Genomic DNA, 27,566 nt, shown 5'->3' on the forward strand with positions numbered 1-27,566 from the left:
TCGGTGTTCAAGCATTTTATTAAATCAGATAAGGAATTTCCACACTGTTGCACATACCAGCTTGGACACAATTTTAAGGGCATAACACTTGTTTACAAAGCTACAGATGAGCAGTAGGTTGGCAAGTCTAATAAGCCACGTTTAGCCTACCGAAATTTCAAGAACATTCAAAGAGGAAACACAGTGAAGGTCATGCAAGTTCTGGAACAGTGAGTCATGACAGAGCTCACTTCTTTTATCCTTTACCTTCAGAATGCACTTGCTATCTATGACCAGAAAAAATCTGAAGTCCAGCAGGTTACTGCTAGTCAGATACACATTTCATTCAGGAATACTAAGCCTCTTACCACTTACTGGCTTTTTTGATTAGAAATAACTGAATCCTCACCATAGAAAAGAGGTTTTTGAAGAGATTTACTGCTGTAAATGGATGCCCATTATTCATATTATGTCTTGAAGTTACTGAGCTTTCATTAAAGTATGATAAAGCGTGATACCCAAACCAGGAATCCCAGCTATGACCTTTTCACTCGGCTACACTAAATACCAGCTCAAGAGAAAATGCGGTGAAGACTGAACAGACTGTGAGCAGCGAAGCAATTCAGTGAGGCTGTAATCACCTAGATCTAGATTACCTTAGGCCCGTGACACTACGTTTAAGAACCTTAGGAGACCCTATGGCCTTTTTCTTAGGTGACGATTTCTTAGGGTGAACTGCCCTATGACAAACAGCTGATTATCAGGTTTATAATGATGGCTGGCTAGAAAATAAAGTCTTTACTCATGTAGCTTCAAACTTATTTGTTCACATCTATAGTTTACTGAAAACCACCACATACTAACAGGTAGGCAGACATGATCAAAGATCCTTTTGTAAGTTTCACTTCCCTACACCTTTCACTCCCCCCTCCCCCCGAGCCTCCTAGGCAAGTTTCCCCTGATTTAAGCTAAAAGGTCGATTCTGGATTCAAACTTGTATGAACTAAGTTTACAGGAGAGAACATGCAAATAAGGGGATAAAGTTAAATTCATTTGTCAACGGCAAACATTATAAATGTATACTACTATCCCGCTAAACAGAAGACCTGGAGAAACCACAAATACGACGAAATACTACATTAGGTTTAGAAACAAAGAATCTTGAAGGAAGTAATTTTATTTTCTAGTGGTTGAATTCACCCACCAAATGCTTAATGACCATAAAATGTTTCTGCAACTAGAACTAAAAGAGAATCATAGGGAGCTGGGAATACATGTTAGATACTAACGATCTTCAAGCTTTGAAGATGTCATTGCATGAAGAAAATTATGGGAAACACTGTTCCCGATAATTACGTACACCCTTAGTGTAACATATGGAGATCACTGTCTCCGATATAGACACCGTGGTAGGCAAAAACTACCTTGTTCTTTATACATTATGGAAGACACTGCTCCCGATAATGTGAGTTAGGTTTGTGACAAAGGTACTGGAAATTTTGCAAAATTCGAATTAAAATTACACCTTGGATAAATTGAGCTGTAAAATTTCACACATATGAGCACTACACAGCCTTTAAGTGACATTGATTTATAACTTGGTCACCATTCTTTCCCTTTAGGAAAACTGCTATTTTTATCTGCTTGGCTGAACGGAAGTCTAACTTGATTAGCAACCCCTAATTAAATGGAATTCTTCACCGATATTCAGCTTTAAAATTTTATTTGGCTTGTGGCTGTTTTCTAAACCCTCGAGTGTCGGCCATAAATGCAAAACTTCCAGTATCTGTTGGGTTTTATTAGCAGATGCTGCTTTTATTAAAAAAAAACGACAGTATAACTGTCATAATTATGGAAGGCACTGCTTCCGATAATTATCTTCTATAAAAAAAACACCATTTATAGTGAACTCTGTCACTGATAAATAAACAATAAATATCTCAGTGCCAAAATGATAGAAAGCTTTTCCAAAAAATTAACACTTTGGCCAAAATTTGGCAGTGTGTTCTTTAACGTCTGACAAACTGAGTTTGAAATTAAACACCTGAAGCTGGTTCTCTTTCAAAATACTTTGGGAAACACACTAACGACAAAAAACTAATAAACAAAGGCTTACGGGGGAGGGGCGGATGAAAAGAAAATACAGGTCTTTGGCTTCTGGTCTCCTCTTTTCATAAATAACCTTGAGGTTAACACATTAAGGCCTTACTCCTGTGATAAACACTTGAAGTTCATTTTGTCCAGCTGAAGGACCTCTGTTTCAGACCTCATGGGCAAGTCCCATCTCTTCTGAAAGTTAACTGTTTCATTCAGGGATGTGGAAACCAGCTAAATCCGTAAAGAAGGCATATATCTCATATGGAGAATGAGGTCTGACAACCTGGTATCTCCTATCCAGCATCAAATGAAGGGAGAGGATCGCACCAAGCTACCGCTTTCAACCTTCGGCAGATACCACCCTCCCCTCCCCCTTAGAAGATACCAGTTCACGTCCTTAGGATTTAGAGCAATACTTCATGTAACTGGTTCTGACTTCTTCATAACTGTAACAAGAAAGAGGCAGTTACCGTAGAAAGCATTTAAAATTTTAGAGATGATCAGAGAAAAGATTCTATCGTGAACATTTTTAAGTGGTTATTCACTTTAACTTGAAGTGCAGGTACCTACCCTGTATTAAAAGCTGCTGCCTAAAGACATCTAGGAGTACCAAGGTGGTTGGGTAGAATTTTAACAATATTAGGTTTTGTAGCCCTACTAAAAATTTAGCACAACCAGCACAAGTCTAGAAATCACACTACCCTGATGTTCTTGTAGAAGTTACGGGCACCACATTTAAAGCTCATTGTCAATGTCCCATATGTCACCAGAGAGGGCATTTGCTGCTCCTTGAATAGTCCAAGTTGCTAGAGCCAACTGGTTTCTCAACAGTGTTTCGTTAAAAGCACTGTTATTTTCCTGACGCAGCTTCAGATGCTCTAGTAAAGCTGACAGAGTGTGAGAGCCAGAGCCCCAAAAGATATGTCGGAAAGGAGACTCTCTCGGAGACACGTAGGGTGAGAGGAAGTGATATTCCACCTACAAAAAGAAAAACATACAAGAGAACTTACAGAGCACTGGGACTTTCGCTGTCAGGGGAGGACCTGATGTAGTAAAACTGTCATTCTCTCACTTTAAATGTTAAAATCCCCCAAATTTAAGAACACGGAGAAGCAGGCTACTAATCTTCTAACATTAAAATTATAAAGTAAACTGTCAATTCCTTTGTAAAAGTGCATTTGTACAACTCAGTGTATTGGGTTTTTTAGTTCCAGCATACACACAGAAGATTTACAACTTCCCGCTGTAATCAAGTCTTCTGCCTTTTCCAAGCAGACTGAGATAAAAGCAGTTAAGGGCTGAATTAGAGAACAGGAATACAGAGAAAATGATAGCTAAAAATCATTAATGATCCCTTCCTACAAATGTTTTTAAAACCTAAAATGTTAATACCAGGTTAAATGCCTTTTGTATTTCCAGTTCAGATATGTCAGTTCTAGGTCTTGCCAATAAGAGCTAAAAATCTGTGCTCAATTCTAAAGCAGCAAAGGATTCTAGGCTCCTGGAATCACTACTCTACTTTTTAGATATGCAAGATTTACCAATGAAAAATTAACATACTTTAGTTCTTCCTTTTTTAGACATTTACTTACTTTCATGATACGGTCATTGATTTCCCTCATGACAAATCTGTTCGTCCTCTCCGCATTCTTATAATCTGTTGTGAGTCTGGAGGTGGCACGGAAAAAGTCTCCACGAGCAGAATACAGCCACTGTAGATTCAGACCCATCTCCTGAAGCAGAAAGACACGAAACTCCTTATTAGACGTTCTATTTCTAAGGATGTTATTCTACATACCTTTCTAATTTAGTGGTAGCTACTGAGACGGTTCTGATAAAAGGGGGTGATTCGCGGGCAGAGAATGCTAGACTTAGGCACCTTGCCCAGGACGTACACTCGTATCTGAGCCCAGCAGATGGCACAGTTATCCATTCTTAGTCTCCCAAGGAAGGCGTCCTCATCGAGAAATTTAACACAATTTACTTATTATGTAATACTGTGCTGTATAGTTTCCAGGCCAATTTGCCGATGGGGGAAAATTTTAACCATTTTGGCTCAATGAACTCCACAACCTGTGATTTTTCTCATAAGTCCCATTTTCTGGTCAGTTGTAATTAGTTTCAAGAAAGCCATAATCATTAAGATTTATCAGTGATTTACTTCCTGTAAGGGATCTGTTAAGTTGACTTCTAGTACCATAAAACCAGTTGGAAACCACACACTACTATTAATTTGATTTTATCAAGCATTTGCATACTAGGCGCACAGCATCAACACTAAGTAAGACTGTAACTACTGGCCAGGTTCTCTCTCCATCCATGACATCCCTGAAAGGCATATCTGATATAAGCCCAGACTCATAGGTCCCCAGTCATGGTTGAGATCTTTATATTCTCTGGGTCCTCTTTACAGGTTACCTGGAATTACACAAACGTAACATACCTTAGCTAATTAGATTCTAAAATACTTACTGTGGTATATTCTAGATTTATAACCCACAGCACCTCTCACCTTTCCTTTCAAATGAGTTACAAATTCTACAAAAAATTATACATTAGTTCACTTCAGCTACCAATCATATCCCTCCTCAGGAACAGCGAAATACCATTCTTGAAACTGATATTTCAGCCATGAGAACCTGATTTTAATTAGTGCTCACCTTTATGTCTGCTCTGAATCGGTTCATATCCCTCACAAATGAAAGTATTTTGTCATTATACATCTCATAGTTGAGGCTCAATTCAAAATCGTAGGTAAGTTTCATTATAAGCTGACCGGCTACTTCTGCTGCTCCACGTGCCATTTGGTTCAACTGAGGAATTTTCCGTTTCAGGTTCTCATAGTTATCCATGGTAGTACCCAAATAAGGATAATCTGTATCCTGAAACACAAAGTTGGGTGAATGTACTCACAGGGGGTCCTAAGAGTAGGAGCCACACCTTAGTTTTACTATCAAGGTAATAGCAGTTGCAATTCTTACCTTGCTTCTAATGTATTCCTACTCCAATTTTATCTCCCATCCGCTACTTTGGTACCCCTTTTGCGACTTCCTCTGAACCTAACCTACTCCTAGAATGACTGCTTTCTTCTCGGTCCTACAGAATCCCTGTTCTATTGCATCATATACCCTGAACAGAAGTCTAACCAAATTTCTTGAGGTTGTATCCTTATTTTCCTCTCTCTGGGAAGTTTGGCCCATTAAATAAGGAAAGAGGACAGCATGCGTGAAGTGTGCTTTTGATATAAAGTGTCACATTTAGACTAAAATTGACCCTCTTTCTAATGATTCAGCAGTCCATTCATACATGTTACCTTTCTAACAAGAAGTTCTCTCTACCTTCATTAGATAATTTAAGTAACTATTTCTTCAACTCTACTTCCTTCCACTGTCCTCAGTGACAATCTCACTGACAATCCTTTGATCCGACCTCAATTCTTTACTTTCAGACTATACAGTTTTGTATTACCTGCTAGGTTTTTGACATCTAAGAAGTCAGTAGGAAGTTTCTTAAAAACCTTCTGGAGGTCAACAGAAATCATCCATAAATCCCCTCAACCCTAGAACCAGACGTTCAGTTCTTCCTAATGTACTAAATGGATATTGTGACCAGCTATTTCAATGCCATCCACATTGCTGCTCTAGCAGGTCGAGAGTGTTCCAGCTATGTTCTCCAAATCCAGATCTTACATCGCTCTCTTTCTTCAGACCTTTCCCCTCCTAGTCCCAGGCCAAAACATCCAGTGATAAAAAGTCACGTGAGGACCTAGCCTCCGTGGGATCGATAATTTGATGCCAAAATCAACAGCTTCCACCCTGACCTCCGAGACTAAAACTCTAGGATCTCTCCATCCCTTGGAGAGCCCACTACAGGGCTGGCTTTCCAACTTCAGCACAGACGCCTTCATCCCTGTTTACTCGGAGTAGCCTTCAGTGCCTTCTAACTGGCTCCTGAAACAAGCCAACCTTGCTTTCCTACAACTTGGTCAGTTCAAAGTTCTGTCTCACAACAACCTTACATCTGTTTGGGTTTTGTGCTTTTACCCATAATTCCTGTTTAAGAGATTAACATCTCCAGACAAACGTCTAGAACCATTATCTTAACAGGTATCAAGAACAGCAATGTCCAGGTGAACCTTCTGTTTGGCGGAAATAGTCTATATCTGCACTGTACAATAGGTAGCCTTGTTATTAAAACTCATGATACCCGACTGAAGACGTTTTAGCAAATAAATTCAACTGTTAATTAAGAATAATTCTACATTAAGACTAATAATAAGGGAGCATGCAATAACTGCTTGTGGATAACTTCTTAAAACATTTTAAGCACTCTAGGTCTCAAAATTGATGAAAGAAGATCTAAGATATAACTTTAGATTTCATCAGACTTACCTCACAAAAACAGAAAGAAACCGCTGGGATTCCAGAGTACGCAAGGAAAGGGAAAGCAGCATTATCCAAAGAAAATTCCTCGCTGCAAGGAAAGCAAGAATGTGTCTCTAGAAAGTTTTCTAAAGAGCAAACTGTGCTATCATGCAACCTTACCCCTATCCCCAAATAAATTCTTAAACTGACTCTAAGTATAGGTAAGCTCACTGCAAGGTTAGGTTTAGATTTCTACCTCACATAGCAGGTGCTACTGGATGATTCTGCTTTTCTAGAAGCTGTTCATTCTCTTTTCTCAACTTACACTTTGTTGATCCAGTTGCTGTCCCGATAAAGAGACTGCCCAGTAACTGGATGTTTCACCTGTAAAAAAAAAAATTAATTTGTCACTAAAATGAATCTTTCAGAACATAGTTATTCAGGCTGGTCACAAACATATTTACATCTATCAACATTTATTAAAAAAATTTATAGTATCTTCTTGAAAAAAATTTGAGACCGTTAAAACAATCTCAAATTTCTAAAGTTATTCCTACGAGGCTCATGCTGTCACAGTGTCTTCAGTGACAGCGAGAAAAAAATGTTCTCCTCCTTTAATCATTTTAAAGGTGGCTCAGCCAATTGTAAAAGCCCTTTCTAGCCTTCATGATAGGACTATCTTGTTTCTGGTTTTTTTCCTTCTAGCTCATTTTTTTTTTTAAAGATTTTATTTATTTATTCGACAGCGATAGAGACAGCCAGCGAGAGAGAGAACACAAGCAGGGGGAGTGGGAGAGGAAGAAGCAGGCTCATAGCAGAGGAGCCTGATGTGGGGCTCGATCCCAGAACGCCGGGATCACGCCCTGAGATGAAGGCAGACGCTTAACCGCTGTGCCACCGAGGCGCCCCTCCTTCTAGCTCATTTTATACTACTGCAGCCTAACCTGCAAACACATTACTGCCTTGCTGGAGACTCTACAGCAATTCCTAGTTTCCCATAGGATCAAGGTCAAGTTCTCTGACCCTTGTTCTCTCCATCTTTAATCATTCCGCGGGTGCCTGGGGTAGCTCAGCTGGTTAAGCATCTGCCTTTGGCTCAGGTTATGATCTCAGAGTCCTCAGCAGGGAGTCTGATTCTCCCTCTCCCTCTGTGCTCTCTCAAGTAAATAAATAAAATCTTCAAAAAAATCATTCCGATATATATGGCCTCTAAGCCCATTAGCCAAATCTTATTCCCCCATTGCAAAACTACGGTCATTCGCATGCCTGTCTTTACCCAATGAATATTTCATCTGGCCTTCTTATTTATGTATTAGGCATATTCAAGTTCATTTATTTTTTTTTTAATTTTTAAGACTTTATTTTTAAGTAATCTCTACACCCAACATGGGGCTCAAACTCACGACCCCGAGATCAAGAGCTGCAACGTTCCACCAACTGAGCCAGCCAGGTGCAACCTCCAGTTCATTTAAAGCTTCCTTAACATTCTGACTCTATAGACAGCCCCCACTGGGCACCCACAGTACAGCTTAGGCCTCAGGAAATCCTGCAGCACTCCCAAACAGACCGCGTCTATTTTGAGATCAGAGCCTTTCACATACCGCCTCCCTCACCTTATGTTTACGGAGAGTAAACAAGTAGTTTACCCTCAGCTCACATGGTTCAATGGGCAGAGCAAAAAGGCCAAGAGCAGGGCTTAAATAATGCTGCTATAGAATTTATTCTAAATTCCTGTAATTGGTTACTTATGTTGGTTTAAACCTCAACGTTTTCCATCTTACTGTAAAATTAGTTGAAAAATGAAGTTACAGATTTTATAATTAGGTATACACTCACATCTTTCATCGTTTTCTCAATAAGCGAATACAACAGTGGGCTGGCAGAAACCTTGAAGTTCTTGGTACCTGCAAAGAGATTATTTTAACATTGCCCCTTCTCTAGTCAAGTAATTTTTACATGGTTACTTCTACAACCAAAAGTACTCGACAAAAAAGGAAGACAATAACCTAGATGAGAGGCCAAGTACACCTACCCTCTTCAAGCACTAGACAAGTGATTTAAGAGTCAACTTCTTTCGTAACTGCTAACCCTAATTTGACTCAACTAAAGCTCTAGCTCCTGAGTCGGCGTATGTTATTGTTAATGATGTGGTTTTGGTGCCTTTCTAGTTCCCCATATCAGGGCGGCCATCTGCTAGCTACCGTCCACTTGCTACGCTCCATACACTCTGCTGCACAGGTAAGACAGCCATAACGACGAGTCTAATAAAAATCTAGTCAATTTTAGCTCCTTCCTTGTTCTTTCCAGTGAGATATTTTACTGTTCTCAGTTCATTCACTGGCTACATCTGTACTTCTAATAACATTCAAACTCTTTTAGAAGAGTTTAGAATATGTCTATTCGTGATGCCATCATGTAGCTAGATGTGAATTAGCCTCTAGAAGTACCATTCTATACGGTCCGGTTTAGGTCCTTCTGGTCTAGAAAATAGTCCAGACTCACGGCTCTCAGACTTTAGTGCATCAGAATCACCCAGAGTGCTTGTTAAAACACAGTCTGCTGGACTTGTGTTCCAGTTTCAGACTCAAAAGATCTGAAATTTTACATTGCTAACGGTTCCCAGGTGATCCTAATGCTGCTAACTGAGGGCCACACTGGGAACCACTGCATTAAAGGCAATCAGCTCCCATCCTATAATCTAATGGACTACGAAGAGAAAGCTAAGTCAGCCGTGATCAGGGAACAGGCAATGTAAATTGCAAAAAATAATGAGGGTTGCTGTAAAAAGCTTTCTTCCATTTTATAAATAATTTATATAAATTCATAAACAGCTAATGAAAAGGATACTTACCAAGAACAGCTTTATCCAGATTAATGTAAGTGAAAGCCTTTAAATGCAAGGAGGAAAGGTATCCCTAGAAAAGAAGGAAAAATATCAAATGTACTAATATGTATTAATCTAATTGTCACACGGAGCAGCTAATATTAGGGACATCTTTTTAAATTCAGAGTCTACTGAGACTAAATATACAAAGGCAAAAATGATATACAGTTGACTTCCCTAACGTGGGGGTTAGGGGCACTGAGCCCTCCCCCAACGCAACTGAAAATCCACATATAACTTTTGACCCCCCAAACTGAACTACGAATAGCTTATTGTTGACTGCAAGCTTTACCAATAACATAAACAGTTGATTAACACATATTTTGTATATTATATGTATTATATATTGTATTCCTACAATAAAATAAACTAGAGAAAAGAAAATGCTAAGAAAATCGTAAGAAAGAGAAAATACATTTAGAGGACTATACTGTATCTATTAAAAAAAAAAAAAATCCACATGTAAGTGGACCTGCACAGTTCAAACCTATGTTGTTCAGGATCAACTATAATCTAATCCAAAAGAGCATGGTTTCTGGAGGACAAATTAAGCCAAAACAAGATCAGCTGCCTATCCTGGGTATGGGTGATGTACAGATAATAATACCTCTAGCCATTCGGTGGCACCAATTGCTCCAAAGTCTCCAGCACTCCAGCTGGCAAAGACAATGCTTCTGCTGGGTCTAAAGCCACCTAAAAGATAACAAAAAGTTAGTTTTATCTTGGGACAGCTTATAGGTAGGCAACTGACTTAAGATGAAATCACAAATTTCTAATTCAAGACAGCAGATTCAAGAATATTTCTTTCCCTTTTGGGGCCCCAGGTGAAAGAACAACAACAACAACAAAAAGAATAAAAATAAATTTTAAAGTAATCTACAAAGAACAGGATAAAAGATCATTTGCAAATAAGATTTCAAATACATAGTAGGGACCAGTTTTTACAGGAAGTCACTTTTTTCCAACTCCATTCTTTGAGCCCCTTAACTTCTGGACCAAGAAATACTTGACTACAATGTGTACCTTCTCTGAAAACAATCTTCTCTGAAAACATCGATCGCTTAAAACACTGGGTTACTTTACAAACAACTGTTATGAAATAGAATAAAAATCCACACATTTAAGTTATAAGAAAGAGTTTTCAGAGAAATTACATTAATGACAGCTCCTTTTGGGACTATATGTGCCATTGCCCTCCATTCCTCCCCTTTCCTTGTGTATGTATTTTTCTGTATTATGTACTTTTGCATGAAAGTTAAGCACTGCAACTTACCCTATGACCCAAAGATTCAAGAAGGTGATGGGGGTTTGCGTGTGGGTGTGTGTGTGTGTAGAGGAGTGGCAAGTACCAAGGGAGAAAGGCTTGAAAGGAAGTGTGTATATGTTATAAATATATAGGAACATATCTAGTATTCTAAGTATAACATAAAATTACATATTATGACTTTATAACAAAATTATAGAAAATTAATACAGAGGTATACCACTGCTTGCTTTAAAATAGATTCCTTAGGGGACCATGCTAGATTTGCCATATCATTCTGAATATGTCAAAGTAAGAATTAGGGTCCAGGACAACACTTTTTTAGTGTCTCAAAGGAGTTGATTCCTAGTGCAATGAAGACACTGCATGGAAAGCTGTTTCAGAGCTAAAGGCAGATCCAACAAAAGATGATCTGCTTTGTACCTAAGAACTCAAAGTCCAGCATAAGTGAACCATCATAATACAGGCAAAAGTGAGAGAGCACGTAATATTTAGAACTATATAGCACATAGATTCAAGTTCTCAAAATGTGTACTCTACCTTTTGAGACCATATCAGAGAATATCTGGGCAAGCTCCAAAAGGAGAGCTGTTCCTATGCTAGACTTCGCAGCTCCAGGACCCCAGGCATCCCTCTGAGCCCCTACTACAACATAGCGATCTTAAAAAAAAAAGAAAGAAAGAAAGAAAAAAAGACATTATACAATCAACTTTTAAACTGTTTTCTAATAGTGAACTCAAGAATAATCATGTTAGTAGAAAGGGTAAAACTGCAGTATATGCTCTAAGGGTAAGATATTTCATACCCGACTTAGGACTCTGGGAATTAAAAATTCACATGACAATACTAATCTCTTTTTATTAGTATTGCTCCTCTTTCCACATTACCAATTAAGTTTACTCATCAACTACCTATTAGTGCCCACTAATTGTTTAATAAGCAACCAAAGTCCAAGGGCTTTCCTTACTAAATGATATGACTATTAGATTCTACTTAAATAGATGGCCTATTCAAAGGGTCAGTAATAAATCACAGCCTACATGCATATTTAGTACGTATCACTTATGGCTGTTCTCATGCCGCAACATCGGAGTTCAGTAGTTACAACAGAAACCGATTGCCTGCACCAGGTTTATTATCTGCCCCCTTTAAGAAGAAATGTGCTTACTGCTGATCTATTCAATAACACAAAGGAGATTTTCCAGTCATAATGGCCAGTTTTTGACAAGTTAATTTCCTAGAGTCTTACTATCTCCCAATAAAACTAACACCTAAACAGTTCGCTTCAGGACAGACAAGAGTTAGCACTCCACAAAACCCAGCCAAAGCCAGCCTTCCTGCACGCCCCTCTTCCGGCCACATTCTTAAGAACTAGGACAACACAAACAAACAAATAAACAAAACAAAAACAAGGGTCTTTACCAGGTTCTTCAAAACCTTTAATAACTCCAAAAACGTTAAAAATTCTTATCTCTTTCAGCACATTGTTCACAGTGAGCTTCACGTTCCTGTTCCGGGAGGTCTCCAGCCTGCACGAGGAGTCTATTTCCCAGGCAGAAGGACAGTCTCCTTCCATATTTCTAGAAGAAAACAGACATCAGAGTTCAGAGTTACTGTTGCTTTCCCCAGGCTTTCAAAATCAGTCTTCCTTACTGCACGGGGAAGGTCTAAGCTAAGAGGAGATATAAAGAAAATGTATACAAAATTTACTCCTTGGTGGCCAATGATCTGTGTCTTATTCTGACCTGCAGGCAATCATTTGAAAATGAGTTACCTCCAAGTATAACTAATGCTTTAAAAAAATTTTTCTACCTATCCTCATCTAACACGTGCCTTTCTGCCAGAGACGCAGTTATAATTTACATTTTAAGTAGGTACCGAGATGGGCTCAGAATGAAGTTCTTACCAAGCCCATTAATATAGTCCCATGTTTCCTCACGCTCTCCACTAACCAGTATCCATCCTTATCTCAGTTATAAAAGAATATTTTCATGCTCCTGATAGTTAGGTATCTTCCCCTATCGAATTCCTCATACATTATCCAAACGATGACTGCTCTACTTACAGAAGTATGTCAAAACATTATCACCCCCCACTACAAAAGGATAAGATAGGGAGCTGGCTTCACAGGTTAGGGAAGACTTGTAAGTGGTAGTAAGAATGATAAAAATCACCTATTAAAAATGCCTTGCAGATAGCATTAATAGTCACATAGTATTATACAGGTATCCTTGCATGTAGATGCTCTTCATTTGACCCAATCACCCTCTTAAGTAGAATATATTTCAAATATCTAATTAAGTCAAAGAAACATGATCAGCGGGGTTAGAGTAACTTGTTCTACGTCACACAGCAAATAAATGCTCGCATAAGTGTCTGACACCAGATCTACATCCTCTGCCAATACCAGGTGGGAAATATGTCCAGATCAAGATAAAAACTAATGACAAGTACTCTAATCAGACTGGGTTCTATTATTAAAGAGGCATACTAATACATTAGGGAGGACAGCCAGGACTAATGACTGTAAAGCATCTGGAAACTGTCATGAGAACTGAAGATATTCAATCTATGGACTAGAAAACTTGAATTGTTCTGTTGCTAAGAAGAAAATCTAGAACTAATGGGTGTTACAGGGAGTAAGATTTCAGCTCAACATGAATTCTAACACATCTACTCCAATAATTGAATGGGTTGTCGGAGGCAACAAAGTGCTTTACCTCAGGAAGTCCTCAAGCAGAAGCTATGCCAGGAATAGTAGACAAGGAATTCACTGGGTAAACTGAACAAGGACTCACTGAGTTTATAAATCCAATGTCTAATTATTAAGATCACTTTATGGAGGAAAAAATTCATGCTTATCTACAAGTTAATAGCTCTCCACCCCACAATATGCCAGATATGGAAAATTACTGCCAATTGTTTTAAATGTTATCAAATTAACCGAAATGATTATCATTCCTTTCTAATCATAAAATCAGTTTTCAAATAAGAGAGCTTTCCAATAAGAACTTACTCAAACAACTTTTCTGCAGCAGCTCTGGAAATTGTTTGGACAGGAATGCTGGGCAATCCTGACGACTGAGACGGTGGGAACTGAGTGTGATTGAAAGAAGGGAATCCAGGTGTGTACGGGTCACCTGTTCCCAAGTGAGCCTGGTAAAACAAAAGAGTAATGCACTGTCAGGAATTTGTTCAAGAAATCCTTACGAGATTTAGATTCAGTATGAGGGTACAGGCTACACTTAGTTTAGCACCTGAAAGCCTGAATGGCTCTACAAGATGCGACTCGTTTTTATACGGCATACGCCAGATTCCCAATTCAAGACACTGTTGAGAAGGTTCTGTTAGCAATAATAACTAGGTCTCAACGTCACATAACCCATCTTCTTGTTAGTGCTAGACTCTCCCAGAAAAAAAGGAGCATTTAAGGAAGGCATGTTAACTTCTACCAATGCAAATGGAACCCGGCAACAATTTGTAGAAACTAAAAACTCATTTACTTAAGAAAAAAACTCACATGTCCAAAGACTGGAACCTCTGCGTCAATAATGGGAAATCTAGACTGGTCCATGTATATCAAGACACCACTTGCATTGAAACTTTGAGCATTTGCAACCTAAAGGAAAACATGTAAAGATCAGAAAATGAAGATGCAGTCACACAAAAGTAGAAGAGTACGTATTGGGCTTTATGCTAAAAGACAAAGGGTTACAGAGGACTGCAGTGAAACTCCCCAATGTTTCAAATAGCTTATATGTTGAGACAAAATTCTTGCCTTAACTCGTCAAGGAGTTTCAAAGACAAGAGAAATAATAAAAACCCATCCAACACAACCATTGTCTTTTGCTATATTCCATTCTAGGCCTTATGGAGCTTTGACTTAATTTTCCTTTCATAAAACATAGTTATAATAGAACTCTGTATATATACATAAAAAATTATTTAACAATAATTTAATGATCCTATAAAACAAAAGAATATTGTTATTTTAAATTTAAACTGCTTTCACTTAAGCATTTCTGATTACTTCTTTTTCACTGAAAGGCAAGGACTGCAGAATACTACAAAGTGGCTATGCCATAGTTTTACAAGTGCCTATAGTTTAGAGCATTGGAACTTAATTTGTTGAACACTTTAATAAGTTATATTATTAGGTATGAGAGTTAAAGACTGACAGTTTTCAGAATGTATAAAAATCAATACCCCTTAAATGAAGAACTACCGGTATGATACCAATGTATTGAATAACTTATACTCACCTTTTCAGCAAAAGTGATTTTGCCTGCTCTAACAATCACTAAAGATCCATTCACAGGAGAGTTTAAATTCTCAAAGTCTTTTTTGGTGCCAAAATTAGCATGGACCAGTCTACCCTAGAATAAAGACATCAGAGTTCATGAGCATTATGGTAATTAGAACAGGCATAGAGTCCGAGACAGGATGGTTTTACAGATCAAACCCAAGAGAGAAAACAAAGAGACAAAAAGAAGGAGGCCAAAGCCTAGAAAGGCTTCAAGAGAGTTCTAGTCAAACTGGTCACAGTTATCAGGAGTGAATCAAGACTTCTGGCCTCCTATGTTCCCGTCTCGTATCATCACATGCTGCCTTTAATCTAATTCGTATTGACCTAATAACATTTAATCTCTTTTACATTGCTTCCAATATTTTGGGGGGAGAGAAAAGCTAACAGAATATGATAAACAAAAGAGACATATACCAATAAAAATACTGTAGGCTAGCCCTGGCAGCACCAATTACATAAAGTTCCTAACATCGGAATGCTAGATAATTGAGGACATACATAGGAATGGGTCTTAACTGAAAGTTCTGATAATAAACCTGTGTGAAAATTGTTTGACACTATCTAGTACAGTAAAGTGACTGGCATAGATCAACTTTTAGATGTTTATAAAAGGTGTCTCATAATGTCCCTAAATTCTATTAACAGAGCTATAAACTGACTTTGACAACCAAATATCCAAATATAGAAAGCTTGCAGGTGAACTAAAACCCAATGTTCTTTTTTAAAAAAATTAATTAATTAATGGGGCGCCTGGGTGGCTCAGTTGTTAAGCGTCTGCCTTTGGCTCAGGGCGTGATCCCGGGGTCCTGGGATCGAGCCCCACATCAGGCCCCCTGCTTCTCTGGAAACCTGCTTCTTCCTCTCCCACTCCCCCTGCTTGTGTTCCCTCTCTCGCTGGCTGTCTCTCTCTCTGTCAAATAAATAAATAAAATCTTTTTCTTAAAAAATTAATTAACTTGAGAGAGAGAGAAAGAGGGGGGTGGGAGGAGGGGGAGAGGGAGAGAGTGTGCCAAGCAGACTCCGTGCTTAGCGTGGAGCCCCACACGGGGCTCAATCTCACCACGCTGAGATCAAGACTTGAGCTGAAACCAAAAGTAGATGCTTAACTTACTGTGCCCCCAGGTGCCCCCAAACCCTCAATGTTCTTTGCCAGAAGTCCACCCACCTCCAAACCCCTAGCTTGTAGGTAGCCAGGGAAAGTGATATGGCACAGGTAAGACTGCATCTGGGTTGGAAGGCATTCGCTAGATACACCCCTGACATACAAACGTATGTTTTCTTCACCTGAAAAACCTAGATAGATCTGTTTTTTTAATTTCTGTAGTAGTTTGGCCATATTTGCCTAAATTTTAAAAGATCAAGCATTAAAGATTCAAGCTAAGACTAGACTCCAGCCAAGATGGTTACTTCTATCCGTCCCCACATGGCATCTTGATATACACTTTCATTCAGCAAACACCACCATGTGTCAGGCACTGTCCAAGGCTCTGTGACATAGCAGTGAATAAAGCCAATCTCTAGCCCTTCCTGTAGCTTACTTCCTAGTGTGGAAACAAACGTCAGGTATGTAAGTCCCGTGAGGAAAAATAAAGCAGGATAAGGGGAAGTTGTTGGAGGAAGGCCATTTTTAACAAGATAATCAAGGAAGACTACCCTAAAGAGGTAACGGTGGAGAAGAAACTTGCACAAAATGAGGAACAGGCCATGGTGGGGCCGGCAGAAGGAAAGGTAAGTTTTACAAAGGCTTTGAGGTGGGAGCATGCCTGCGTTTGAGAGCCTGAGGAACACCAGGGAAGCTGGGGCGGCCAGAGCACACTGGAGGAGGAAAAGAGCAGGAGGATGACTCAGGGCCTTGCGGTCCTAGATAAGAACCTGGGATTTTACTTTCACTGTGGCACAGGAGGGTTGAGAACAAAAGTATCTCGAGATCAGTTACATTTTACAAGTAAATTTACACCAAAATTCCTAAGAAAGGTAACAGTAATGAGTTTCTGAGCTATTCAACAGGAAAAAGTCTCATGCACTGTTTTGCCTTACTTACAGTAACTGTCGCCGCCTTACTGTAGGCCACGTAACCCTCAGGACTCTCCACCAGGTATACCACGCCACTGTCCGTACCCACTATGGTCACCGAGTTCTGAGCACTGCTAAAAAAGATTAAGTTAAAGTGAAGCTGAAGCTAAGGACAACCTTGGAGGAAAAAATGAAATGGCTTTAATACACTTAGCATTTGACTTGCATTATTTATTTTGAAAGTCTCTGCTGTATTAGCACACCTGAAAATAGCTACTTATATAAAGTCAGGTTACCATCTTTCAACATACCTGCTTTTGACCTGAATCTTAACAAAGTGTTCGTCATGCCAGGCTCTGCTAAGCGGATATGTACGGAATTGATTCTCAATGAAAAAAGCAAGGCTATCATCTTTTTGAGATCCCGCCTCACGAGGAACATACGGATTTTCATTCAGCTGCCTACAGGAAAAACCGTCACTGTTAAATGAACTGAAATTTAATTTAAAATAAACAATGAAATCAAATATCAAGCAAATATTTCAAAAGCACATCTCAAAACTACTCATCATAGCTAAGATAAATTAACTGTGACCCAAAATTTCTGGATTGACTAAAGACAAACTTAGAAAAAAATGGCGAAATTATCTGAGGAATTCATGTCTTCAGCTTGTTAAAACCTCTTTATCCAAAGTAAAATGGTCCTTCAGGAGCCCTGTCCTAAGGGGGTGCCTGCTCAGGGTAGTTTTAGGGGAAAGGAGTAGTTCCCAAGAGATCCGTTGTAAGCAAAATCAAAGATAGTGTTACTGTTGGTGAACTCAAGAAGTACAGTTTGAATTTGCACCTACTTTAAAGCAAAACTACTCCTCGTTCTGATCTATGCCTCACTGTAAATATATAGAGATCATACAAATTTTTTTCTTTTGTAAAGTACACTCTCATTTTTTCTATAATGCCCGGTATATAGTATACACAAAAGTATTCACCAGATAAAGTAAAAATGCCAAGATTCCTAACCTAAAACTAAGAGAATTATTGTACCACTGGAACTGTAGGAAGCCAACCTAATAGGTAGAAGATGAACACATTATTTACACAGAGTTAGGTGAGTGTCTAAGGAAGATCTTAAAAACCAAAGGACAGAAACCTTAAGGACACTTCTTAGCGTATGGATTAAGGAGAACCAGAAGAAATCAAAGACACAAAAGACATGATAGGCTCTCTACCAAGTCGGGCACTCAAGTTAGTCCTGATCTAAAGAATAAAGAAGGCTACTGATGCCCTCGTGGACAGTAGCAAAGCTCCACGTGACTTACAAGGGGTTAAGGTGAAAAATCAAAGCAGAAGAAAGTCTGTCAGCAAGCAACAAGCTATAAAGAGCCAGGTGACAAAAAGATCAAAGACCTACGAATTTTTTGAAGAAAAAGGAGTGTCCTCACAAAAGTTCTTTTCCCCCGTCCAACACAGTTTGAATTCTTTACTAACGGTCTACCCGCCGGCTGAACACGGGAAGCCTCCCCTAACTCTGAGAAGTCTCTCCTCCAGACCGGCACGTTTGTTTTGTTGCACTGCTCTGGGCGATCGGTATTTGTTCAGGGACTGAGATTCAATCTGTGAGGCAGCTCAAGTTTACCTGATGGTGGTGGCGAACTCCGTGGTATTCAGTCTCTTTGACAACATTGTTTTGAGGTCCGTCCAAAAAAAGCGATTGGATGTTTCAGGTACGTACTCTTCTGCTTCTGGAGGGTCTGTTCCCACTATCCCCAGAGACTCCGTTCCTGATGGTCTCTCACATTCAGCTTTTGGTTCTACCCGTTTACAATAGCCCAAGTAGCCAATCATAAATCCTAAGGGTAAAACGTTTCACAGCTGAGTTCAAAGAATCTCCTTCATAATATATTCCTACAGGAACTGTTAATACTTTCAGCTAAGCCTTGAAAATACAGGTTTATTCAAATTGTAAGCCGTCTGAAAGTAAATAATGAATCTCAGTTCTGTATATTTTAAACCATTCAATCTAATAAATCATACAGTTGACTCTTGAACACTGTGTGGGGTGGGTTTAGGGTGTAGACCCCCACACACAGTAAAAAATCTACATATAACTTTTGACTCTCCAAAACTGTAACTACTAATAGCCCACTGTTGACCAGAAGCCTTATGATGACATGAACGACCAATTAACAAGCATTTTGTATTTTATATGTTATACAGTACATTCTTACAACAATACCTATCTTTTTTTAACTTCTTCAGTATTTCTAGGCTCCGAAGTTGGTTTGTAAGTTTTTTCAAATTGTCATAAATCTCCAAAAAATTTTCCAATATATTTATAGAAAAAATCTGCACATAAGTGGACCCACACAGTTCAAGCCCATGTTGTTCAAGAGTCAAATGCACAATAACTTTAAATATTTACCTATTTATTTATTTAAGTAATCTCTACACCCAACATAGGGCTTGAACTTATGACCCCAAGATCAAGAGTCACATGCTCTACTGATTGAGCCAGCCACGTGTCCCCAAATGGTTACTTTTTTAAGATATAGGTAACTTTTCTTCCCAGAAGCCTTCACTGAATCCTTAGGGCAAGCTTCTATGCTACAAGTATCCTGTGTGTATTTCTAGTACAACATTTGCACATTACAATGAAATGATTCATGTGTCTCTCTCCCCCCAACAGGCTGAACTCAAGGCAGGCCAAGAATCTTAGTCATCACTGTATTCCTAATGCCCAGCATAATGGCACATAAAAAGGTACAAAATAAATGTTTGCGTGGCTGAATTAGCCGACTTCCTAGAGTCAGTGACAACGGACATTTAAGTTGTGAATGGCCACTCTTACCAATCAAGAAAAAGACGATTACGGCAATAGTCCCATAGCAGATAAATCCATTAAACCTTTTCGGTTTTGTGACACTGGCACGATTACCCCTCACGTTATTGTCAACACTTTCTTCTTCATCTGCAGCTAGTTTCATCTCCACATGACTGTTATCACCATCTACTTGGCGTGCCAGACTAAACCGGGTATAGGACAATGGTTCTCCACCAAACTGAGATTTGAAAAAAAGAGAGAAAGAAAGCATTATGAACGAGAAGAAAGGGAAGAGGAACATTCACGAAAGTTTGGTTAGGTACTGTACTTATTACTGGGCCATTATTAGGACTTGCTATACATTCTTAAGGAAAAAGAAGTTCCTCTTTCAAAGCAACGTTCTTCCCTATGCCCAGTTCTATCCATGGCAGATGAGGGCTAGGCCACACACTGGCCTTCATCTCATTCAGCCTTTTCATTTAGGGTGTCTGTTATATATGTCTACTAACATAGGTATATATTTTCATCAGTCTTTCTTCAGTTCCTCTTATCTACGTGGCTATCCCCCTCCCACCACGCCCAAAAAATACCCTGGAAATTTTTACAGGATTTTCCAAGTTCGCTCTACTCAAGACTGAATATACCCCTCCTTTGTGGGATCAGTTACATCTCAAGACCCCACCTCAACATAAACAAATTCTTTATGATACCTTTGAATATTACTTCATGCCTACTGGGTTAGAGTCATTCTTGTGTATTTCATATTCTCACAAACCAGTGACAAGAAATACAACTTAAAATATCTTACCAAGGTAGAGAATGCTGATCTGGCTTGATCCATCATTCTGAGCTGCCACGCAGAAGAGCCTAGTATTAAAACAGAAAATTAATATGAGATAGATACCACTGTATCAGAAAAGTGTGGGCTTTTCATTATCATGCTAGATTATTATACATCAAATTTACTTTTAAATATATTATCACCTTTCTAGAAAGGGTCTTTAACAAAGATACTTGGTTTATAGGACAACTAAATTTAATGTAATCCTTGATTAGATCCTGAATTGAGGTGGGGTGGGGTGGGGGTGGGGACAGGGACAAAGGATATGGTTGGGAGAATTAAATCTAAATACAGACTATATACTCGATAACACTACTGTATCGATGTTAGATTTGGAGAGTGCGATAATGGTATTCTGTTTTTAGAGAAGAATGCTCTTGTTCTTAGGAAATAAATGCTGAAGATTTTTAAAATGAAGTATCAGGGAGCCTGGCTGGCTCAGCTAGAAGAGCATGTGACTCTTGATCTCAGGGTTTTGAGTTCAAGCCCTATGTTGGGTGTAGAGATTACTAAAAAAAAATAAATAAACTTAAAAAAAGAATGAAGTATCATAACTTCTATTTTTATTTTCTTAAGCTTTTATTTATTTGACAAAGAAAGAGAGCACACAAGCAGAGGGATCAGTAGAGGGGGAGGGAGAAGTAGGCTTCCCACTGAGCAGGGAGCCCAATGTGGGAACTCAATCCCAGGACCCTGAGATCATGAGCTGAGCCAAAGGCAGACGCTTAACCGTCTGAGCCACCCAGGTGCCCTGCATCATAACTTCTATAACTTACTTTCAAACAGTTAGTTTTAAAAAGTATATAAGAAATAAAGCAAATGTGGCAACTATTAATAACTGGTGAATCAGAGTAAAGGGCACATGGATATATACTGTACTACTATTTCAATTTTTTCTACAGGCTTGAAACTTTTCAAAATTAAAAATGTGGGGGGTCACCTGGGTGGCTCATTGGGTAAAGCATCCGACTCTTGGTCTCAGCTCAGGTCATGATCTCAAGCCATGGGATCAAGCCCCGTGGTGGGATCCATTCTCAGTGGGGAGTCTACTTGAGATTCTCCTCCCCAACCCCCCAAAATAAATAAATAAATCTTAAAAAATATGTGGGGAAAATTAGTTAGAATGTCACCCAAGTTAAGTAGATTTAAGTAACTGAATTTGGTAATCAAAAGAATAAAGATAAAACACAATAGATTAGCACCTTAAAAAAACAAACAAACAACTAAAGTAGAATTAAGCCAAGCATGGTCATGCTACAAAGACCAGTAACAAAGCATCTCCAATGAAAATGAGTGAAAACCTGATCCTTCTGAGTAAATGAACAGTTCTTACAAATGACCTGATAGCGCTTTGATGCAAAAAGAATAGACAAAAAAACAAAAACACAGTATACAAAGAGGCCAATTATCTGAGATGTTAAGTGTCTTGTTCAAGGCTGAAAACTGATAATCCAAAACTGAAGTTCAATGGGTTACTGGGTTATAAAAATTGTGTTCTCATCTCCCGAAATTTAAGAAATTAATCTTAACCTTTGACCTCTGAATCATTATGCTGTATGCCTAAAACTAATATAATATTGTATGGGAACTACACATTGATACATCAATTAAAATAAATAAATTTAAAAATAAATAAATGACAACCATCTTATTATTTTTTTAAGTGTTTTTTTTTTTTTTTTAATTTTCCAGTAATCTCTACATCCAACGTGGGGTGTGAACTTACAACCCTAAGATCAAGAGTCACATGCTCTACCAACTGACTGAGCCAGCCAGGCACCCTGACAACCACCTTAAAAGTAAAAAACACCTCTGTAACCAAGAGAGTCCTATGTTGAGTTAAAGCATAGATATTAACTGAAATCTGGACTTTCTAATTAATTTGGTTTGAGTGCATCTAGATGTTTGAAAGTAATATTATGTTGAAATATACAAAATGGTCACTTAGTTCATACTATCTATTTTAAGGCTTTTTCTATACTACGATTACACTTACAGGACATTTAACATCCACATGGCACAAACCAAACTGTGAGATATAAGCAGACTGTAAAAGATGTTATATTTACTGACATTAGAAAAGTCTCCTATCAAAACCTATTAACAACAACAAAAATTTAATCCCCAAACTTTAAAGACCAGAGCTAAGAAGCAAGAGATCATCTTCTTAGAAGTACAGTCTCTTGCCCTATCTGGTACAAAAAGTTTGTCACTATCACTGCACCACAACGGTACAAACCCAATCACTAAAACCAGAACTAGAAGACTCCACCCTGAACCAATTTTAATCACCCTTTTCTAGGAAAGAGCAGCTTTCAAGTTTAATAGTCATCTAAACCAGCCATTCCTCAAGGTCTCTAGTTTTAAAATATAATTTTGAGACTAAAGTGACAACACTTTTAAATAAATGATCCAAGTAAAGGATTTAAATAAATAACGATGAGATTAAGCAATTGCAAGTCTGCAGAAACAAAGATATTATTAGAATACGCAACTATGATTTTGTATAATTAAAATCTAAATACACTTTTTACTGAGAAAACCAGTATGTCATTTCTATTTCAATACCCAGACACAAAATTAAGATTATAACATAAAAGCAATCAAGTCAGTCAGAGGAAAAAAACTGTGACCTAGGCAATTCCCATTTTAACCTCATAATTTAAACCCCTCATCTATGAAGAACACGATAATTCTGATATCTATAAAAGTTATTCCTTAAGTTTTGTATATAACAAATTTGAATCATTCTTTCAAAATGACCTCACACACAGTAAAGCTCTGTATTTAAAAGAACCCCTTAACAAATTTTCTTCCAAATGAAATCACTCTAATTTATGTGCTCTAAAAGCGTGGGAGAAACTTTCCATACCAGTTATAACCGTCTATAAACAGGTAGTTATGTTAAAAGACAGCATCTAAACGCCAAACAACTTTCATATGGCTAATTTCAAGATGTCACCACTACTGATAATCTATAACAAGAGACAAACCAAACATCACCTTGATTATTATACATTTTAGCACCTTGTATATATTTAGTGCTCTCAGATAACTGGAAAACCTATTCAGTTTCTCACATTAATAATGAAAATTAAGGTAAGCAAAACAGAGCCTCCCCCCCCCCCCCGCCATGTTTCAAACATGAAATGGAAGGAGGATCTGAAATGTCTTTATTGAGCCATGGGATGGAAGACAGGAGGTAGGCAAAGGTACTAGCTATAGTCCTAAACTTCTTTATAATTCAAATCGTTTTATTCCTACTTTCTGGAAATGTGGCATTAATTTACATTTAATTTTTTTAAATATAGTAACTACCTTGAGGTTTTAAGCTACTTTGGGTGTCTCAAAACCAGGAGTCTGCACACAATACCTACAGCTAAGGTAAGGGTGGGGGGATCATGTACCAAAATACACCGTCGCCTATGTGTAAGACGCCCAAGGCTGCTACTTGATTTTACTTGAAATAACAATAAGCCACTTGTTTGTTATTACTGACAAGCCCACTTCCATTTAGAAAATGGACCACAGTTTCAAGTCCTTGGAGTTCACATAAAAGGAATTTCCTCTACTTGTTTTTGAGTTTCTGTTCTACAGAACTTCGCTACCTAATAACCACTGCCCTCTACTTTCTCCAAAATGGGACAGAAACCAGCTCCTATCTCTACTAACGTTCCTTTTTTGTTCTTGAACTTCTTCTACTCCTTTCTTCCTGACTCAGCTCAGGGAACATCTTTATGAAGCCTTCTCTGATTTCCCTGCCCTACACTTGATATAGAATTCACAAAGAACAAGGGTGCCTGGGTGGCTCAGTCGGTTAAGAGCCTGCCTTAGGCTCAGATCTCGATCCCAGGGTCCTGGGATGGAGTCCCACATCGAGCAGGGAGTCGGCCTCTCTCTCTACCCCCTTCCCCTGGCTTGTGCTCTCTCGCTCTTTCGCTACTGCGTGCTCTCTCTCTCTCTCTCAAATAAGTAAATAAATAAAATCTTAAAAAAAAAAAAAGAATTTACAAGTCAAAATTAACAAAGAGTAAAGATATTTTATTTCTTAACAGTATGGGGAATGCTTAATGTATATGAAGTTCATTTTTCATACCATTTGGAAATTACATAAAAAAGAATATAATGAAAACCTTGGACCTGGAATCTTCTCCCATTCCTGCCACTATTCTGGTTTATCCTGGAATCACTGGGAAAAGCATCAATAGGTAAGATTTTAAAAAGTAGAAAAACTTTAGGGGCGCCTGGGTGGGCTCAGTCGGTTGGGCCTCTGACACTTGGTTTCGGCTAAGGTCATGATCTCAGAGTCGTGGGGCTGCGATGGGCATCCAGCAGCGGATCTCCAAGCTCCGCGAAAGAGTTGGCTTGAGATTCTTTCTTTCTCTTTCTCCCTCTTCCTCTGCCCCTGCCCCCACTCGTGTGTGTTCACTCTCTCTCAAATAAATAAACAAAATTTTAAAAAGGGGGGGGCAGAAAAACTTTAAAGGTTACCTGGTAGGGCTCCAAGTTCTTAAGCAATTGATTATGGACACCCGTTTTGCAAACTGTTTCCCTATTCATTCGCAGGTGAAAATGAAAAGGTTACAGGAATTTACAAAACTTCTGCAGAGCCCTCAGGACACATATAATTGTGTACACCCAGGAGGACTTGTAAAGAGATGGTCAAGGCCTTTCCTAGCTTTAAGGGTTTAAAATGAAAAGGTTGTGGGGTGCCTGGGTGGCTCAGTCGCTTGAGCGTCTCTGACTCGTAGTTTCAGCTCAGGTCATGATCTCATGGGTGGTGAGACCGCGCCAGGGATAGGCTCAGCACTCAGCGGGGTGGCTGCTTGAAGATTCTCTCCCTCTGCCCCTCCCCCTCAATAAATAAATAAATCTTTTTTAAAAATAAAAAAATGAAAAGCCCGTGGAGAAAAACAAGGAGAATCTTCATTCCTATTGAGCTTTCTGTAAAAAGACTGCCCAACTTCAAAGGGCAGGACCACTCGAGGTCACTGCCATCTACCTGTACGGTGTTCGTCTGAGAGAGCGCACAGAAGCACACAGGGAAGGGTTCCAAACGCCTCCGAGGATCATTTTTAACTAGCTCTTACTGTTGTCTGCTTCAAGTTTCACCAGGAACCTTGCTCCATTCTAGGTAAGTACATTATCAGAGGCAAATAACTGCCACAACTTAGGGCAGAGTTAGTGGAATTGTCTCTACCCAACGTCTTCAGCACAGGCTAACTTCACAACAACATTCCATCAAAGAAAAGCTAAAGGGTGCTATGCTATATGTAAAATTTTGGAAAATACTTCATACTGAGAAATTTTTTAAAATTCGAGATCTTCTTGTGAAGTATACTGAGTTTATTATAATCCAAAACTGAGAAGAGGGGGGAGAAGGGGAGGAGGAGGGGGAGGAGGAGGGGGAGGAGGAGGAGGAGGAAAAGAAGAAAAAACCAGCAGGGCCAACAAGTATCGTAGATAGCTTTGCAGTAGAAAACTTCTGGAAATCACCTTAAATGTCTTTGTCAATAAGGTCAAATTCCCCAGCTCAGCCGCAACTGAATCAGCATCTAGTATTCCAACTTGTATCTAAGCCTAGAATAAAGGTATCAGGTATCCAAATACTTCTGTAAGAGAACAGCTATTTCCTACTTCAATCCTCTTACCACACCTCCCAGAAAAGAAAGCAGAAGCAATTAAGTTCCCTGGTCTACCCAAGGTCGCTGGAAGCAGAGGAAAAATGTTAACCGAAGAGTCAAGTCACAAAATATTATTTTCTTACTCACCCTACCCACTACTACCTTAGAAAGCCATCCACTAGAAACAGTAATACAATGGGCCTCTAAGGCATATCGATATAGTAGAGCCTTTTAGCCATATCGCTAATTTCCTGAAAGCAAAAGCCAATTCCAATCCAAACAGCTTTTACTTTGCCTCTAGACCATCGCTTTCACAAAGCAGACGTCTTATTTCTGCATCTCTCACCTTACAACAAGGAGAGCCTAGCAATCAGAATATTCTTCGAGTCAATGCCTGCGGCGTTCACCCCTTCTGCCTGGGGTCAAACTGAGAACCCACACACAAGGCCAGGGGCAACGCTGGAAGATCAGGATGTGCCAGAGCTCCAACGCACGGCGTACAGAAACTCCCATCCGATTCCCAGCACACACTCGTAACCGATTCGAGGACAGCTCTGTCCCTTTCAGCAGTGAGACTAGGGCCCGGGTAGGCCCCGAGAGCGAAGGGCTGCAAGCTCAAGGTCACCCACGCACCCCGACAGCGGTTCCCTGCGGACACTTCCCAGAGCAGCCACGTGCTCCCAGCACAGCAGGTCTACGCTGCGGCAGCGTGGCTCGCACTCCCGCGCCCGCGGCCTAGGGCTGTCCCACGAGGTCCCGCATCTTTTAAGGACGAGCTAGTGAGGACAAGGGATCCGGGTGGCCTGAGGAACCGGAAGCAGAATGGCGGGGCTCAGAGCGACAGTGGGGTACCCCTCATCTCGCCCTCAGTACCCTCACGGAGAAACCATTCGCCGCTCCGCGACCGAGACGGAGGGCGCAGAAAGGCAGAGAGAACAGCCCTTCTCCGCACAGCGGCTCCACCTCGCTGCACCTGCAGCCCGCTCCCCGAGCCGCCGCGGCCCCTTCCAGACCCGCACGCGGGGCCCGCTCCACCCCGCCTGCCCCTCTCCAAGTCGCCGCAGCCGCCCCGCGGCCCTCGGACGCTGCTGGACAGCACCCAGGCGGCCGCACCGGACACCGCTCGGCCCGCCCTGCCCGCTGAGGGGAGGCCGGGAGGGCCGTTGGGATTCTAGCATCGGCGCGTCACTCACACAGACACCCCCTCCAGCCGCTACCGCCACAGCCGCCACAGGCCGAAGCCGACGCTCTCTGGGGGATGTTCGCCCCCAACCGGCTGTTTATAGCTTGGCCCCACCCTCTTCCAACCCCCCCAGGCTTTGCGTCACTTCCTGTCTCACGTAGACCGATGAGGTGCCTTGGAAATAGACCGCCGGG

The 27,566-nt window shown here is 39.8% G+C and overlaps 1 protein-coding gene across 2 annotated transcripts; it reads right to left on the reverse strand.

Annotated features, from left to right (window-relative positions):
- TFRC (transferrin receptor) lies at positions 1–27,448 on the reverse strand. 2 transcript variants are annotated; one of them, XM_040621383.1, is made up of 19 exons: positions 27,383–27,448; positions 20,533–20,591; positions 19,752–19,962; positions 18,540–18,753; positions 17,219–17,368; positions 16,936–17,038; positions 14,851–14,964; positions 14,109–14,207; positions 13,605–13,744; positions 12,011–12,168; positions 11,129–11,248; positions 9,932–10,017; positions 9,292–9,355; positions 8,277–8,344; positions 6,766–6,824; positions 6,468–6,549; positions 4,737–4,958; positions 3,669–3,809; positions 1–3,054 (listed from the first exon to the last, which is right to left on the reverse strand). In XM_040621383.1, exons 2-19 carry the CDS (start codon positions 20,566–20,568, stop codon positions 2,812–2,814), a joined length of 2,310 nt encoding a protein of 769 aa, XP_040477317.1. In that variant the 5' UTR covers positions 20,569–20,591; positions 27,383–27,448; the 3' UTR covers positions 1–2,811. The 2 variants fall into 2 exon arrangements, with proteins under 2 accessions (XP_040477317.1, XP_040477316.1); XM_040621382.1 differs by having other exon boundaries at positions 16,936–17,041.
- Positions 27,449–27,566: the final 118 nt, after the last annotated feature.

Source organism: Ursus maritimus, unplaced genomic scaffold, assembly GCF_017311325.1.
Source record: "Ursus maritimus isolate PB19 unplaced genomic scaffold, ASM1731132v1 scaffold_4, whole genome shotgun sequence".
Lineage (NCBI taxonomy): Eukaryota > Metazoa > Chordata > Mammalia > Carnivora > Ursidae > Ursus > Ursus maritimus.

Coding starts and splice junctions, on each gene's coding strand:
- TFRC (XM_040621382.1), bottom strand. CDS start 20,568: ATGATGGATCAAGCCAGATCAGCATTCTCTACCTTG. Junction 6,825..8,276: donor TTGAGAAAACGATGAAAGAT/GTGAGTGTATAC, acceptor TTTTTTTTACAG/GTGAAACATCCAGTTACTGG. Junction 6,550..6,765: donor AGCAACTGGATCAACAAAGT/GTAAGTTGAGAA, acceptor CTTTCCTTGCAG/CGAGGAATTTTCTTTGGATA.